General features: G+C 33.6%; 1 protein-coding gene across 4 annotated transcripts in view; it reads left to right on the top strand.

The window, feature by feature from the left end:
* COG6 (component of oligomeric golgi complex 6) overlaps positions 1-14,263 on the top strand; it is a 129,346-nt gene that overhangs the window by 25,536 nt on the left and 89,547 nt on the right. For all 4 annotated transcript variants that reach the window (XR_002731002.2, XM_023208876.1, XM_023208877.3 and 1 more), the window contains exons 6-11: positions 244-326; positions 685-755; positions 2,879-2,972; positions 7,892-8,020; positions 8,097-8,188; positions 10,444-10,508. Coding sequence is in view for 3 of the 4 variants with exons in the window: in XM_023208876.1 (XP_023064644.1) it covers positions 244-326; positions 685-755; positions 2,879-2,972; positions 7,892-8,020; positions 8,097-8,188; positions 10,444-10,508 (534 nt within the window). In the remaining variant the exon portion in view is untranslated. The remainder of the gene's footprint in view (positions 1-243; positions 327-684; positions 756-2,878; positions 2,973-7,891; positions 8,021-8,096; positions 8,189-10,443; positions 10,509-14,263) is intronic.

Below are 14,263 nucleotides of genomic sequence, written 5' to 3'. Positions count from 1 at the left end.
ATTCCTGGCAACTGTCAACACTATTTGGCACGTAGTAGGAACTGGGTTAATTTGTTAATATGTCTTAAGATGTGAATAAATACCAGTTACATCATCTATGAAAACTTAGAGAAAGTTGAGATCAGTATAGGACGTCTTCGTTAAAACAGGTGAGTTTGTTTGCCCTTGGCAGTGACCTTTCAGTTTTAAATAATGTAATTTTGCCTGAAGCATGAACATAAAGTCACATTCTCAATTTTAAAGGAGTTTTTCAAGGCACTTGGAAGAGTAAAACAGATTCATAATGATGTCAAAGTTCTCTTGCGTACAAATCAACAAACGGCAGGGTAAGTAACTGCTCGTTGAACTAATTGCATTGCTGCTTATGTTTCCAAAATTTTAAAGATATTCTAGATTGTTTGTGAAGCTATATAGCGTTTTGTGAAATAGAAGTTTAATCTTTATTTATCTTTAGAGAATAGTGAAGTTATACCCTGACAGGTTTAGGCTAAAACAGCAGTTGATAAGTAAGTGATGGTTAAAATGTGACATTTACTTAATTGTAGAAAATTATTGAAAAATCATTCCATAAAATGATAAAAAGTTAATATGCTGTAATATGTAATATGCAAACAAAATAATTAGGTGCTTAGATGTAGCTGTTGACTAAGATTTAAATTATAATAAATCTTTAATTTTTTTTAGTTTAGAAATTATGGAACAGATGGCCTTACTTCAAGAAACGGCTTATGAAAGACTTTACCGATGGGCTCAAAGTAAGTGATTTATTTTATGTTGTCTAGATTCATGAACATTTGTAGTTGTTTTTTAAAATTTTACTTGGTCTTTGATATATTTTGATTTTAGTAGTCAAAAAAATTTTTTAAATAAAAATAGTATTTGTATTTGATTTTTAAATTTTTACTTGGTCTTTGATGCATTTTGATCTAGTAATCAAAAATATTTTAAAACAGAAAAACAAACTTCACGTTTGAACACACTGTTTTTGTGTTTGTATTATGAGCACCTGCTATCGGCCAAGCAGTATGCTTGATTAAGTATGAGAATAAAAACATGAAGACAGTTTCTGCCCTAGATTATCTTAAAGCAGATTAGGTGTCTCTTGTTTACATAACTGTAAAGTTGTAAGTGGTAAATTGATTTTCTGCTGTTGCTGTAGCAAATTATTACAAACTTAATGGCTTAAAACAACACGTATTTATTGCCTTACTCCTCTGTAGGTCAGAAATCAGACGTGGTTCTCACTATGCTAATATCTGAATGTTGGTAGACCTGCATTTGTTTCTGTAGGTTCTAAGGGATAGTCTGTTTCCTTGCTCATTCAGTTAGTTAGCAGAATTCAGTTCCTTGTGTTTGCAGGATTGAGGTCTGTGTTTCCTTGCTGGCTGTCACTGAGGGTTTTTCCCAGTTTCTAGAGGCTGCCTGCATTCTTTGGCTTGCGGCCCCTTCCTCCATCTTCCAAGTCAGCCAGCAATGTCAGGTCAAGTCATTTTCTCATGTTGATTCTCTCGTGCCTCATCTTCCATCTCATATCTCTAACTTTTCTGCCAGCTACTTACATTGTGAGGCCTGTGTGATTACCTTGGACCCACTTGGGTAATCTGAGAAAATCTCTCCATTTTAAGGTCTACTACCTTAATTTCATTTACAAAGTCCCTTTTGCCATGTAAGGTTACATATTCACAGATTCCAGGGATTAGGATGTGGACATCTTTGGAGGGCCATTATTTTGCCTACCAGGAATGCTTTATTTGCTTTAGATTTGTTTGAAAATGTTTCAATAGACATTTTGCAAATAGCCTATTAAAACCAGAGAAGATACTTAAAACAAACAAGCACGGAACAGGAGCACATATTTTAATAGGTGTTACCAATGAACTGTTGGAAGGGGTTGGAATTAAATTTAGTTAACCAGCTATTCCTGTACTATGCTCTGCAAATGGAATTCTCTGGTCTGGTTGGTTAAGTCTTTATCTCTAAAACCTGTTTGTTTTTCTACCTATCTCCTTCTTTACATTGTTTGCTTCCATCTGGAGTGTTATCTGCCTTTCTCTCGTTGCATCTCATTGTATTTTTTTCATATATGTCTTATCTCACTAGTTTTTTACTTTCTCAAAGGCATGGACATTGACTCAGATTTCTTTGTGTTTCCACAACATCTTACATAGTGGCTCCCAACTGTGGGCCTCTGTCTTGTGGAGACTATGAAGACGTTTTAAGATGTCTTCAATTCTCTGTGCATATTTTGTTTTCAGTCAGTGCATGCTAGAAAGTATACTGCCAGTGTGAAGTCCTTGTGTACCAAAGGTTGGGAATTCTGAGAAGTTCTAAATTTGAATGTACTGGGCACTTGTGAGCATGTTATAGATAAAACTAGAACAATAAAGAAAAGTTGGTGTAGAGATTTTTAAGAGTTTAAAATTCTAACTCTTTTGAAATTATAATTGTATCACTATATATTGGTTAACCACATTAACAATTTTAGCAAACTGCTTAAAGATTGCTTCTTAGGGAAGGAACTGATAATATATTTTTAGTGCTCCTCCCTGCCTCCCTAATAATGTCATGTATATGGCAGTTATTAGGAAATACTTGTTCATTGGTTGGTTTTTTCAGAACTCTAGTTTTTTATAATAATAAAATACAGCTTTGGGGTATACCTGAAAGCATATGTGGTCATTTAAAGTTATATAACTACTTAAGCTTAACTTTTTAGTTTGGTTGACAGCATAAATTAGTTTTTGATTGGTGTATCTAGGTTTTTCTGAGGATTTTTTTTATGGGATGTTTGCCATAGAATTTAGACTCTGGAATGCAACAGACATAATAAACATCTAAACTGAATTTAACAAAAGTTATAATGTTAATTATATTTCAGGTGAATGCAGAACATTGACACAAGAATCATGTGACGTATCTCCAGTATTGACACAGGCAATGGAAGCCCTGCAGGACAGACCTGTCTTATATAAGTTGGTGACTTTTTCTTAATTAAAATAGAAGGTCTACTTTTCTTTTGAAAATTTACTTTAAATATCAGTATTATCAAAAGCGTATATAATAGTTTGAGTAATATTTATAATAATTGACAACAATATTATTCACCTTAACTTGAATTTGTTTCATGGGATATCAGCTTATTTGAATTTTACATACTATAGAATACAATATGGAAAGTGAAACCAAAGTGTCTCTGTATCTAGACTACCTCTTATTTATATAGAGGTTCAGTGACTTTTCCCCCGTCATCTCATTAACTCCCTTAGAATTGTAAGTAACTAAAACTCCTATATGAATCCTTCCCTACAGAGACTGAAGTCATACCAGAACTGAGAAATATGGTTATGCAGAGATGAAAAAAAGAATATTTAATATCAAGGTTCTATTAATAGGATTTAGGAAGAGAGGGCCCAGGTCTTTGATCTCATAATTGATGCCAAATAAGAGCCATGTGGTAATGCTTTGGATAAGAATTTCATGCATTTTATATTTGTTGATATGTTTATTATTTTATGTTTTAATTTTATTCGCTTAATTTTTATAAAATAAAAAGTAAATACTTTCTTTAATGCCTAGAGTAGTATGAGCATAAGCTTTAGGTAGATGTAGGGGTTCATGATATTAACAGTTCTGAAAATAGGAAACCAGGAGCCTCTTACCAAGATAGTACATCCTGCTCTGAATCATCCCTTTCAGTTTCTGCTTATACTATTTTTAGAGGACCTTCCCATTACTTTCTGATTGGAACACTTCTTATCCTATCATAAGGTCACAGAACACAAATGCTGAACAGCTGTCCAAAATAATAACACCCCAGTGTTACTTACTGAGTACCATGTGTTAAGCACCATTTTACATTCTAGAAACACAGCTTCAGTAAAGCACTACCCTCAAACTGCTTTATTTTATGGAACTGGAGATAAACAGATGCATTTTAATTGAATATACTAATTGCTAGTCTAGAAGTCATGTCCCAGATGCTGTGTGGCTTCAGTATTCTGAGGTAGGGGAAAGAGTGAACATCAGTGAAAGTTTCCTATGGAATTAGGTGTAAAGTGAGTTCTGAAGGCTGAATAGGCATTTTCCTAGAAGTAAAGGAAGAACAGTTTCCAGGTTGAGGGAACAGTAATGCAAAGATATACATTGAGAGAACATGCACCTTTGGGAAATTAATTGCAAAAGCTTGCCCTGGCTATTCAATTAGGAGCAACAGCTGGATCATAATAGCCCTGGACATTGTGCATATACATATGATAAGTTAATGTTTACCGTTGATCAGCAGCTTAGCAGTTCTTTGAAATTTCTTTCCCAACTTTTTCACTTTAACATATTGGCATTGATTATGAGTCTTTTAGCACTTAAAACATTTAGTGTTTGATTTTAACAACTGTTGCGTTGTCTGCAGGTTAATATTTATTCACAAGGTTAATCTTTAAAAAAAAAAAAAGCCTTTGTGTGTTTTGGGCACCTGAAAACAACAGCTGACTTATGCCATGCAAATAAATTTTTACTGAATTATAGTTCTTTATCAAAACTTGGAAAGGAGCAATATTAAATGACTTATAAGGTGGGCTCTTGAGTCAAATTTCTTTGAGAAGTCCTTATACCTTTATAAGCTTCAGTTTCCTTCGCTGTAAAATGAGGATAATAATAGTGCCTATTTTACAGGGTTGATGTGAAGATTAAGTTAGATTGTTCACTTAAGGCACTTAGTGTGATGCTTGGTACATCACTAAATTTTAGATATTGTTTTTATTTTGGGAGGAGGTGACTAGAAAGCTGTCAACTAAAGAGGGGTGTATTTGAGGGCTATGTGGCAATCAGGGAAAAAGCTTGAAAGATAAAGAATGGAACTATAATGGAGAGGCAAAGAAGGTTTATCTGTGAAGGGCGTATGCTAAGAAGCAGGCGGGCAGTAATGGCAATTCGGAAGATTTTAAGAGACATTTAGAACTTGAGTGGGGGAGTAAGTTTTTAAGACCAGATGACTAGAACAAGATAAATGCTAAAAAAGAGAAAATTGGCCTTTCACTGAGTAATTATTTTCAAAGTGGTAGGTAGTTTCCTTACATTTAGGGAAAACTTAATAATGTGTCATGCTAACCACCAGATGGCACTATATGAACTTAATAAGTAATGTATAAAAGCTTCACTGTCCATTATTGTGTCTCAAATAACGTAAGTATTATAGGCAAGAAAAATGTCAATTATTGAAGTCCCTGGGGAAAGTTGCCATTACTCAGTGTTTCTTATGTAGTATATAACTGGAATGCTAATGTGTTATTGACATTTAATAATAAATCATGTATAATTATAAATGGAAGTGAAAAAATTTGATAATTTCTTTCCTTTGGTAAGCCTTTAGAATATAAGTTATTTTAAAATGTAGTAATATGTACAATGCTGATTTTTCTTCCTTCTTTATGTATTTGTTGTATTTCAAAGAGGCACTTCTATACTATTATCTTTTAATTTGCTTTTTGATAAAAAATTTTCTCCTTTTAATTTGTTTTTTGACCAGAATTTCTTTAATGGTAGCTAAACACGATTTTTGAAATGAGACTTTTAATTTTAACTAGGGGTATTTGAGAATATCTACATAATTTGAACATTCCCCCTGAAAAAGCTCCATTTTGAATTTTGATTATTGTTGGAAGAATGTCTGATTTTGGTCAAAGAATTTTTCTTCTGTCTCTGGGCCTTCCCAGGATGTTTCATGTCTAAAGATATTGAAGGTTCATGTGGCTTATGCTGTTTTTACTTTAAATTATATTTGTTCTATAGGAGGATTGACATTAATATTAATGTTTACTGATATTGTGTAGTATTAAACAGATGAAATTCCAGTGTTTGCCAGGCTTGGTAATTTACCCCCTATATAAGATACCAGTAGATTCACTGGATTCTGTTACAACTGTGGTCCCAGTGGACAGTCCTAGAAACAAATTCTGCTGTTTATTTTTACTATGGTTAGCAGGGTCTTGGGAATGAGGATTAGCTTTATATACTTAAAAAGTTAAACATTTGTGAATTTTGTGCTGTGATAAGCAGTCATAAGTTCATTATTTCAGAGAATCAGGTGATCATTTAAAAGAAGGCATTCTTCACACTAAATGGATTTATAATTTAAGAGCATGAGGGAAAAAATAGCAATGAGCATTTTGGTTCTAATTTGTTTAAAAAATAGAAAGTAAATGCGAGGCAATTATGCAATTTAGCAAAACTTAGCTGGATATTGCACTTTCCCTTTTCTGTACTAGTATGTCACCACAGGGAATCTCAAAACCATTTCTTTTTAACAGAAAACAAACACACAGAGAACCATAGTCTAGTTAATAGTAAACAGTCCTCAAAAAAGGTTCCTATTCCTAAATATTTATAGCTATTTGCCAGTTCTACCGACTTTCTCTGTTATTCAGAAGTAAACCATCTTTCACATGTTTACCAAAATGTGGATTTTTCATCCAATTAACAGCATATTAAAGAAAGCTATGTAGCCTAAGATATTAATTATTTTGGTATCTTGGGAAGTTTTGGTAATTTTTGTTTAAATATAGGAATTAAAGAATTATTGACATAATTCTTAAAATTTAGTATGGTAGAATACTGTTTAGAGGTTTACAAGTTAGTCTAGAATCTGCTGACATCAGACTGCTAAAATATATTTTGTTTTTCTTTATACTTTTAAAATGGAAAGAACTTTCAATTGAGGGATGGATGTCAGGAATGGTGGTGATAATGGGAAACAAGGCTAAATCAAGTCAAAGAAATGGGTACTCCAGAGAGCTCCAGGCCGTTTTTATAAATTGAATCCCAAATTGTCCTATTCCCCAGTTAAAAGCTTTCCTTCCCTACCAGTTCCTTCACCTTAGAAAGCCTTTCCATGCCTTTTCAATTATAATAGGTGACTTCTTAATACATGTTTTGTAAAAAGGTATTTGCTTGTATATGTGATTGGTCAGTAAATTTAAGGAACATCTATTATGTCTAATATTGGAGTCAAAATAAGCTTTTAAAAATGGATAGCAATTTTTAGAGAAAATTTTGGTGATAAATTGTGATAGTATGTATAAAGAAGACTTTTTAATGTAGAAGAGAAAATCTCAAGTTTTGAACTGCAGAATTCTTTTATTTGTTACTGAGACAGGATCTTGCTCTGTGGCTTAGGCTGGAGTATAGTGGAGCAGTCACTGCTAACTGTAGCCTGAACCTCATAGGCTCAAGTGATCCCCGTAACTCAGCCTCCCGAGTAGCTGGGACTATAGACATGCACCACCATGCCTGGCTATATATTTTTTTTTTTTTTAATAATGAGAAAGGGTCTCATTATCTTGACCAGGCTGGTCGCTAACTCCTGGGCTCAAGTGCCCACCTTCCTTGGCCTCCCAAAGTGGTGGGATTGCAGGTGTGAACCACCACACCCAGCCTTGGATTGCAGAGTTCTAATTATAATCAGCTTTTGAGAACTGTTATGACTTTATGTAAAACAGTAGAGCATCGTTTTAGACTATAAATATATGTACTGAAATATACTGAAACCTAATATACTGAATATATTGAAACCTAAAAAGTTAAGTCTTCCCACCTTGGCTTGATTTTCCTACTTTTACTAAGTCCATTGCTTTATCCCTTATTACTGCTGCCTCTGCTTTAGTCCCATATTCCAGCATTGTTTCTTAGGAGGGGTAAAAGTTTTTACTTTTTGATTCAATTTTCAATGCCGAAGTTATCTCTTAAATATTTTTTTTTCTTGTTTGAAAGCAGTGTTGCTTGACCAAATGCCTAAAAGAGCTTTAAGTACTTGCTTGTCTCAGAAATTGCATGAATAGTCTGATATAGCCACTAGAGACAAAGAACCCCAACCATTTTTTATACAACTTGTTTCTTCTAGATATACCTTAGATGAATTTGGAACAGCCAGAAGAAGTACAGTTGTTCGTGGATTTATTGATGCGCTCACAAGAGGGGGCCCCGGAGGTACACCTAGACCAATTGAAATGCACTCTCATGACCCTTTGAGGTATAGTAATCAGACAGCAGAAGAGGAGTTGATGTTTTTCCAAAGGAAATCTTTATTAACATTTAGTTTTCATTAGGTATGTGGGAGATATGTTGGCTTGGCTCCATCAAGCTACTGCTTCTGAAAAGGAACACCTTGAAGCTCTCTTAAAGCATGTAACTACACAAGGTGGGTCCACCGATTACATTGCTAATGCCTAAATACGGAAAATAACACAAGCATCTCTGTTTCTACTCTTGTTGCCATCTTCTTCACTTAGAAACACCTTGATGGTACAATAAGTGTCCTGATTAGTCTTTCTCTTCTCTAGATTCTCCCTCATTCTGCTAATAGACTTTCTCTTCCATCACCTTTGTCCTGTCACTCAACTGTTCAGTTTTATAGTGAACCCTAATGACCTTCCATATCAACTAGAGGCTAGGCGTCTAGCCTCTGTGGCACTTTTAAGAAATTTCTGGAATATCTAGCATACATTTTCTCAAATCCTCTGCATGACGGTTTAAAGGTACAAGGTGGTGTTATCTTAGTTTTATCTGTGTGTAAACAGGCTGAGTGACTTGTTTAAGATCTTTAAGCTACTAATTATTTCATTTCTGCTACCCAACCTCTTTTTTCATTCTCATGACACTGTTTTAAAATTTTAAAACAGTTATCATATCTGTTAGTATGTTTCTGCATTGCTATAAAGGAATACCTAAAGCTTGGTAATCTATAAAGAGGTTTAATTTGACTCACGGTTCTGCAGGCAGTAGAGGAAGCATGATGCCAATATCTGCTTCTGGTGAAGGCCTCAGGAAGCATAGAGTCATGGTGGAAGGTGAAAGGGGAAGAACCAGCATGTCACATGGTGACTGAGGGAACAAGACAGAGAGATGGGAGGTGCCACACACTTTTAAGCAACACTGACTGTTGTGAGGATAGCACCAAGTCATTCATAAGAGATCCACTCCCATAACCCAAACCTCTCCCACCAGGCCCCACCTCCGACGTTGGGGATTACATTTCAACATGAATTTAGAGGGGAAAAACATCCAAACTACATCACCATATATACAATGTACTTAAAATTTTTGTCTTGATGTCAGGGAAGAAAAATAACTGTAGTTGAGAGTTGCTGATGTCTTGTTTACAGAATTCCAAATCTTCTTAGTTGTGATTACCTAAAGAGGCCTATTTTAGAGTTTGAGGGTTTAGTGTATGTATGATTTTAAAATGTTCTATTTTTGATAGGAAGTTAAGAGAGACACTGTGGCTTGATATCACTTGACTGTTTTACATAGCTCAGCCACACGTCTCTGTGGTTCACATTATCTGCAAGATGAGTCAGTGTTATGGTGGTAATACTAACCTCATAGATTCTAACTCTTCAGTATCAAGATTAGACTCAGCATATGTTAGACTGGCACAAAGTGTGCATTGTTAGGTTCTCTTTCTGTTATTATTCTCATTACCCCATTTAAATAAATGTGTTTCCTTAAAGATGTTTTAGAAAAGTATATATAAGGCAGTGTTAAGAAAGAAAATAGATTGTAGTTCGATGAAGTAGGTTATTCTACAGGAATGACTTCAGTCTTCTGGGCTCTGTAAAAATGAAGGTGGTTACAAACAGTAAATGTCAAATACCCAGTACAGAGCTTGATAAATAGTTGGTGTTTGGAAAATACCAGTTTTTCTGTAAGATTTCAAGGTGTATTTTTCAACTTTATACCCTCAGTGTATGTGCTAAGCAGTACTGCCTGGAACAAGATGTTTGTAGAATAAATGCTAATACATCTTGGCATCACTTCATTCAATGAATACATTTCAGACTTTTTTTTCTCTGTCTTATAAATTTAATCTTTTTCACAAAGAAATATTCATTTTATTAACTCAAAATCAAATGAATTAAGGCTTTCTAGACACATATTAGGTATTACCACAATTAGTAATATGTTAACACAATTAGTAATGTCCCAAGAGATACCAAACTTACTAAAATATTGTTATGGTTAATTTTTTATTTTTATTTTTTTTGAGATGGAGTCTCGCTCTGTCGCCTGGGCTGGAGTGCAGTGGCGCAAGCTCGGCTCACTGTAAGCTCCGCCTCCCGGGTTCACGCCATTCTCCTGCCTCAGCCTCCCGAGTAGCTGGGACTACAGGCACCTGCCACCATGCCTGGCTAATTTTTTGTATTTGTAGTAGAGATGGGGTTTCACCGTGTTAGCCAGGATTATCTCAATCTCCTGATCTTGTGATCCAGCCAACTCGGCCTCCCAAAGTGCTGGGATTACACGCGTGAGCCACCACGCCTGGCCCTGTTATGGTTATTTTAAAAGTTATTAGTGCCATTAATTATATGTATTATATATTATTTGTTTTTTGAACTTATATGAAGCAAGGTATAATATGGAAACAAATATTAATTATGTAGTAATTAATTTTAGGTGTTGAAGAAAATATTCAAGAAGTTGTTGGGCATATCACTGAAGGTGTGTGCAGGCCTCTAAAGGTAAAATACTTTGTTTTTACATATGCTATATGGTACCTGGTTAAATTACTACCTTATTTGTAGGAAGTTAAGAAACTGATACCAGCTCAAATACAATCTATAATTTTTTCAAATTAGCACACTAATGTAGACTAATAAGAAACATTTTAAAATAATAATTGCCAGTTTTCTCTCTGAGAAAGAAAATTGGAAATATTTGTAGTTTGCATATATTGACCTATTTTTTTACAGATTATATTTCCTGTAGTAATTTTTCTTACTCGATTGAGAAAAAATCTATTAAATTTAAATAGCAGATCTCTGAATTCTTAACAGAGAGATTTACTAAGAATATTTTGTTTACTTGATTGCTTCAAACATAGAAGAGTTTTTGCTTATAGCAATAAATAATGATTAATCTAAGGATAAAATAATATGTATTGGTATTAGCAATACTATATATAGTGCAAGGAACAGAATTTGGAATCAAATTTGAGTTAGAATTCCCATATTGCCACTTAATTGTGTTTACTTATTCTATCTGCTTAACTCTTCTGCACCTACCTGAATTATGCTCCCATGGAACCTGTATGTTAAAACATCTATCATCCAGGGTTGTTGTGAGGATGACTGTGTAGATGAAGTACATAGTTTATGACACTTACTAAGTATTTAGCAGATGGTAAACACCTTTATTTTCCTTTATTAATATTTAGAGAATACTTGGCAATTGTTGGTTTACTTTTCCTTGTAAACCAGTTTCCTTGATTGACTTCAATTTCGTACATGGAAATTGAAATCCAGAAGTTTAATTATTTTTTTCAAGAAATGAACTTTAAAATTAATTTTATTTTATTTCTATAATTAATTTTAATTTCTAATACATTAATTTTATTTTATTTCTAAAATTATTTCTATTTTATTTCTATTTTTTTTTTTTTTTTTGGTATATGTTCCAGGCAAGGATATCTCAGATGACACACTTTGTGACAATTGATTATATTGACAAATTTAACTATTACTCTAACTTGATCTCATAGGACCTAACTGTATATTCAGAAAATAAATGGCAAAGTATCTTGAAATTATTTTACTTATTTCTCCCAAATGAAATATTTACTTGTCATCGTTTGATGTAGACATATATAACTTATATAAATGTTATTTATTTTGTATACTGGCAGTTACTGGAAAGATAGAAGAAGAGGAGGAATAAAATGAGATTTATTTTGCTATGCTTTTATACCTTTTTATAACTTCATATAGTTAAAGTCGTAGTCACTTTGATAAAGTGACTAGGTAAAAGATAAAGTAAATTTTACTTTATCTGCCTTACCTCCCCTGCTTCCTTGCTTGTGTAATTATGTTTCTTTTTACAGCTATTCTTTCTTTTTTTAAAAAAAAATATAATTTATAATTTTTGTGGCTACATAGTAGGTGTATGCTTTTCCTTTTCTTTTTAAAAAGTAATTGTGTAAATATTGTAATTTTAGAATCTAAGGGTTATAGTGGACTTTTCATTTTCCTGTCCTGGTTTGAGTAAGAATTATGTTTAAACTAATGTTTAAACTAATACCAACCACTTATATAAAGACATTATATACTGAAGTCTGCCTTTGTTTTAAAATGTACTTAGAAATTCTCATTTCATCTTCCTTAAATGTACATACTCAGAAAGATCTTTATGACAATTGTAGGACCTTATTGTGATCTGCTGGCAAATTTAAATATAAGATGCCAAAGGGAAAGAAGACACTAGTAAGCAAACAAGTATCTTTTTGTTATAAAATGAAGAAAAATTCCTTTTCTGAAATGACAGAAACTTGAAATCTTTCCATATGATGATAATATATATTGCATACTCCAGAGAATATTTAGCAGGTGTTCACAATAGTTACATATCAAATTAGCTTGATAGTGATATATAATCCAGCAACTTCATACCTCCCTTCCTTTTATACTGATAGACAGTGTTACACTGTTTTAAGAATTTTTTTTCTGTATGACTTTATTTGGTGGTTATATTTTCAGTGATATAGTTGTTAGATGAGGAAAAAAATTTTGACTTTTAATGTTTCCTTTTGCAATTATAATTCTGAATTTTTCTAGTGATCAATCTGCTTTTATAATCTCACTCATACAAAATTTCTTCTTCCTAATTGATAAGCAGCTAAACTTTTTCTAATGACATATGATATTGGATGTTATGGCTACTTTTCTGTCCATTATTATTTTTTGTAGAAATGATTTTTTTTTAGAGTAAGAGATTTTGATTTTTAGAAGCATAAAGAAAAGGTTATAGCGGTAATGGGAGATAATCCTTGAGAAACTATATATTTGATTTATTCTACCTTGTTTAATCTTTTCTTTGTCTTAGTAAAGTGAAACATCATAGGTGGTAGATTAAATATTTGTAAATGTATGTATTAAGATAAGATCTGTAAACCTATTGCCAGTTTAAAGAATCGGTGCTCTAAGTTTAAGATTACATATGTTGTATAGAGGATACGATCCATGGCTCATCAGCATCAACCCTATTACTTTGTACATGTCTTTACTCCAAAATTGTAGCTAGAAAGATCAGAACTAATATATTAAATTTTTTTTCAAGCCCATGGGTATAAAATCCTTTTTTTATGTGAATGTTTTAGATTGCTGAGAGATTACCAACTTTCATTTGAATTTTCTCTTTTAATAAAATCTTTAGGGTAGTGTATGCTATAGACCTTAGATTATGGCGGGTTCTGTGAAAGCAGGCGTATGTAAAAGATCAATGGCATGGAAAATAAAGCTGAATATTGTACACAACCTAGTCATTGGGCCCTCAGATTGAGGTATACATAGGAACAGTTGTCTACCCTGAGCAGCTGTCTGTGATACTAAGGTAAAGGAAGTTCATCATCATCTTTTTTAGTCCTCCCTTCTTCCCGTGTCCCCTTCATGAACACAAACCCACTCCCTTTCTCTTGCTCTCACTTTTGCTCTAGCTGTCTCTCTGGCCTTGGAGAGGAGAGCCACTGTTCTTTTAGCTCTTCCCTGCCTTCTCTGCTGTCAGGGTGCCTGAAGCCCATTTTGCTACTTTTAATATCTGTCTTTATGGTTGATGCTGCTTCTCACAATGCAGTTAGGATTTATTGAGTGCTTATGATGTGCCAGGATTTGTTCCAACACACTTTATATCTGAGCCATTATTCCCATTGCTGCTTTCCAGCTCTGCTAATGATTTTTCCCTCCACTGTCATCACAGTGATAATTTCCAGCCCAGTTGCTGCTACCACCACTTCTTCGGCCTCTTTGACCTTTTTTACTTTTTACTTTTTGTTTCTCTTGTCTTTTGTTGTTTCTCCTGTGACTGTTGGGTTTTGCTGAAAATGGTTAGCCTCTTATATAGCCCTCATAAGACAGAGTGTTTCTTTCTGTGTGGCAAACAAAGCATTCTTGGTGTATTATTTGTCAGTCTCCTGATTTTCCAGTCTTTCTCTGTTCTATTTTGTATTGTAGCTGTTGTATTGTTTATTGCCACTTTCCCTCAAAACCTTTGTATTCGAGAGAGATAGAAATTGTTTTTTTCCCTTCCTCCCTCCCTTCCCTGTTTTATTTTCCTTTCTTTCTTTCTCCCTCTCCCCTCTTTTCTCTCTTTCTTAAGGGAGTTAGAACTAAGAATATTTTCTTGATGCCTCAAAATTCTGGAAGGCAGGTGGCCAGATAGCTGAGATGGTGTTTAAAATCTGCTAGTAAAGAGCTGTTTGCCTACAATTAACATTTTTTATATTTTT

This window comes from Piliocolobus tephrosceles, chromosome X, assembly GCF_002776525.5.
Source record: "Piliocolobus tephrosceles isolate RC106 chromosome X, ASM277652v3, whole genome shotgun sequence".
Lineage (NCBI taxonomy): Eukaryota > Metazoa > Chordata > Mammalia > Primates > Cercopithecidae > Piliocolobus > Piliocolobus tephrosceles.
This window is presented reverse-complemented; position numbering and strand designations above follow the sequence as displayed.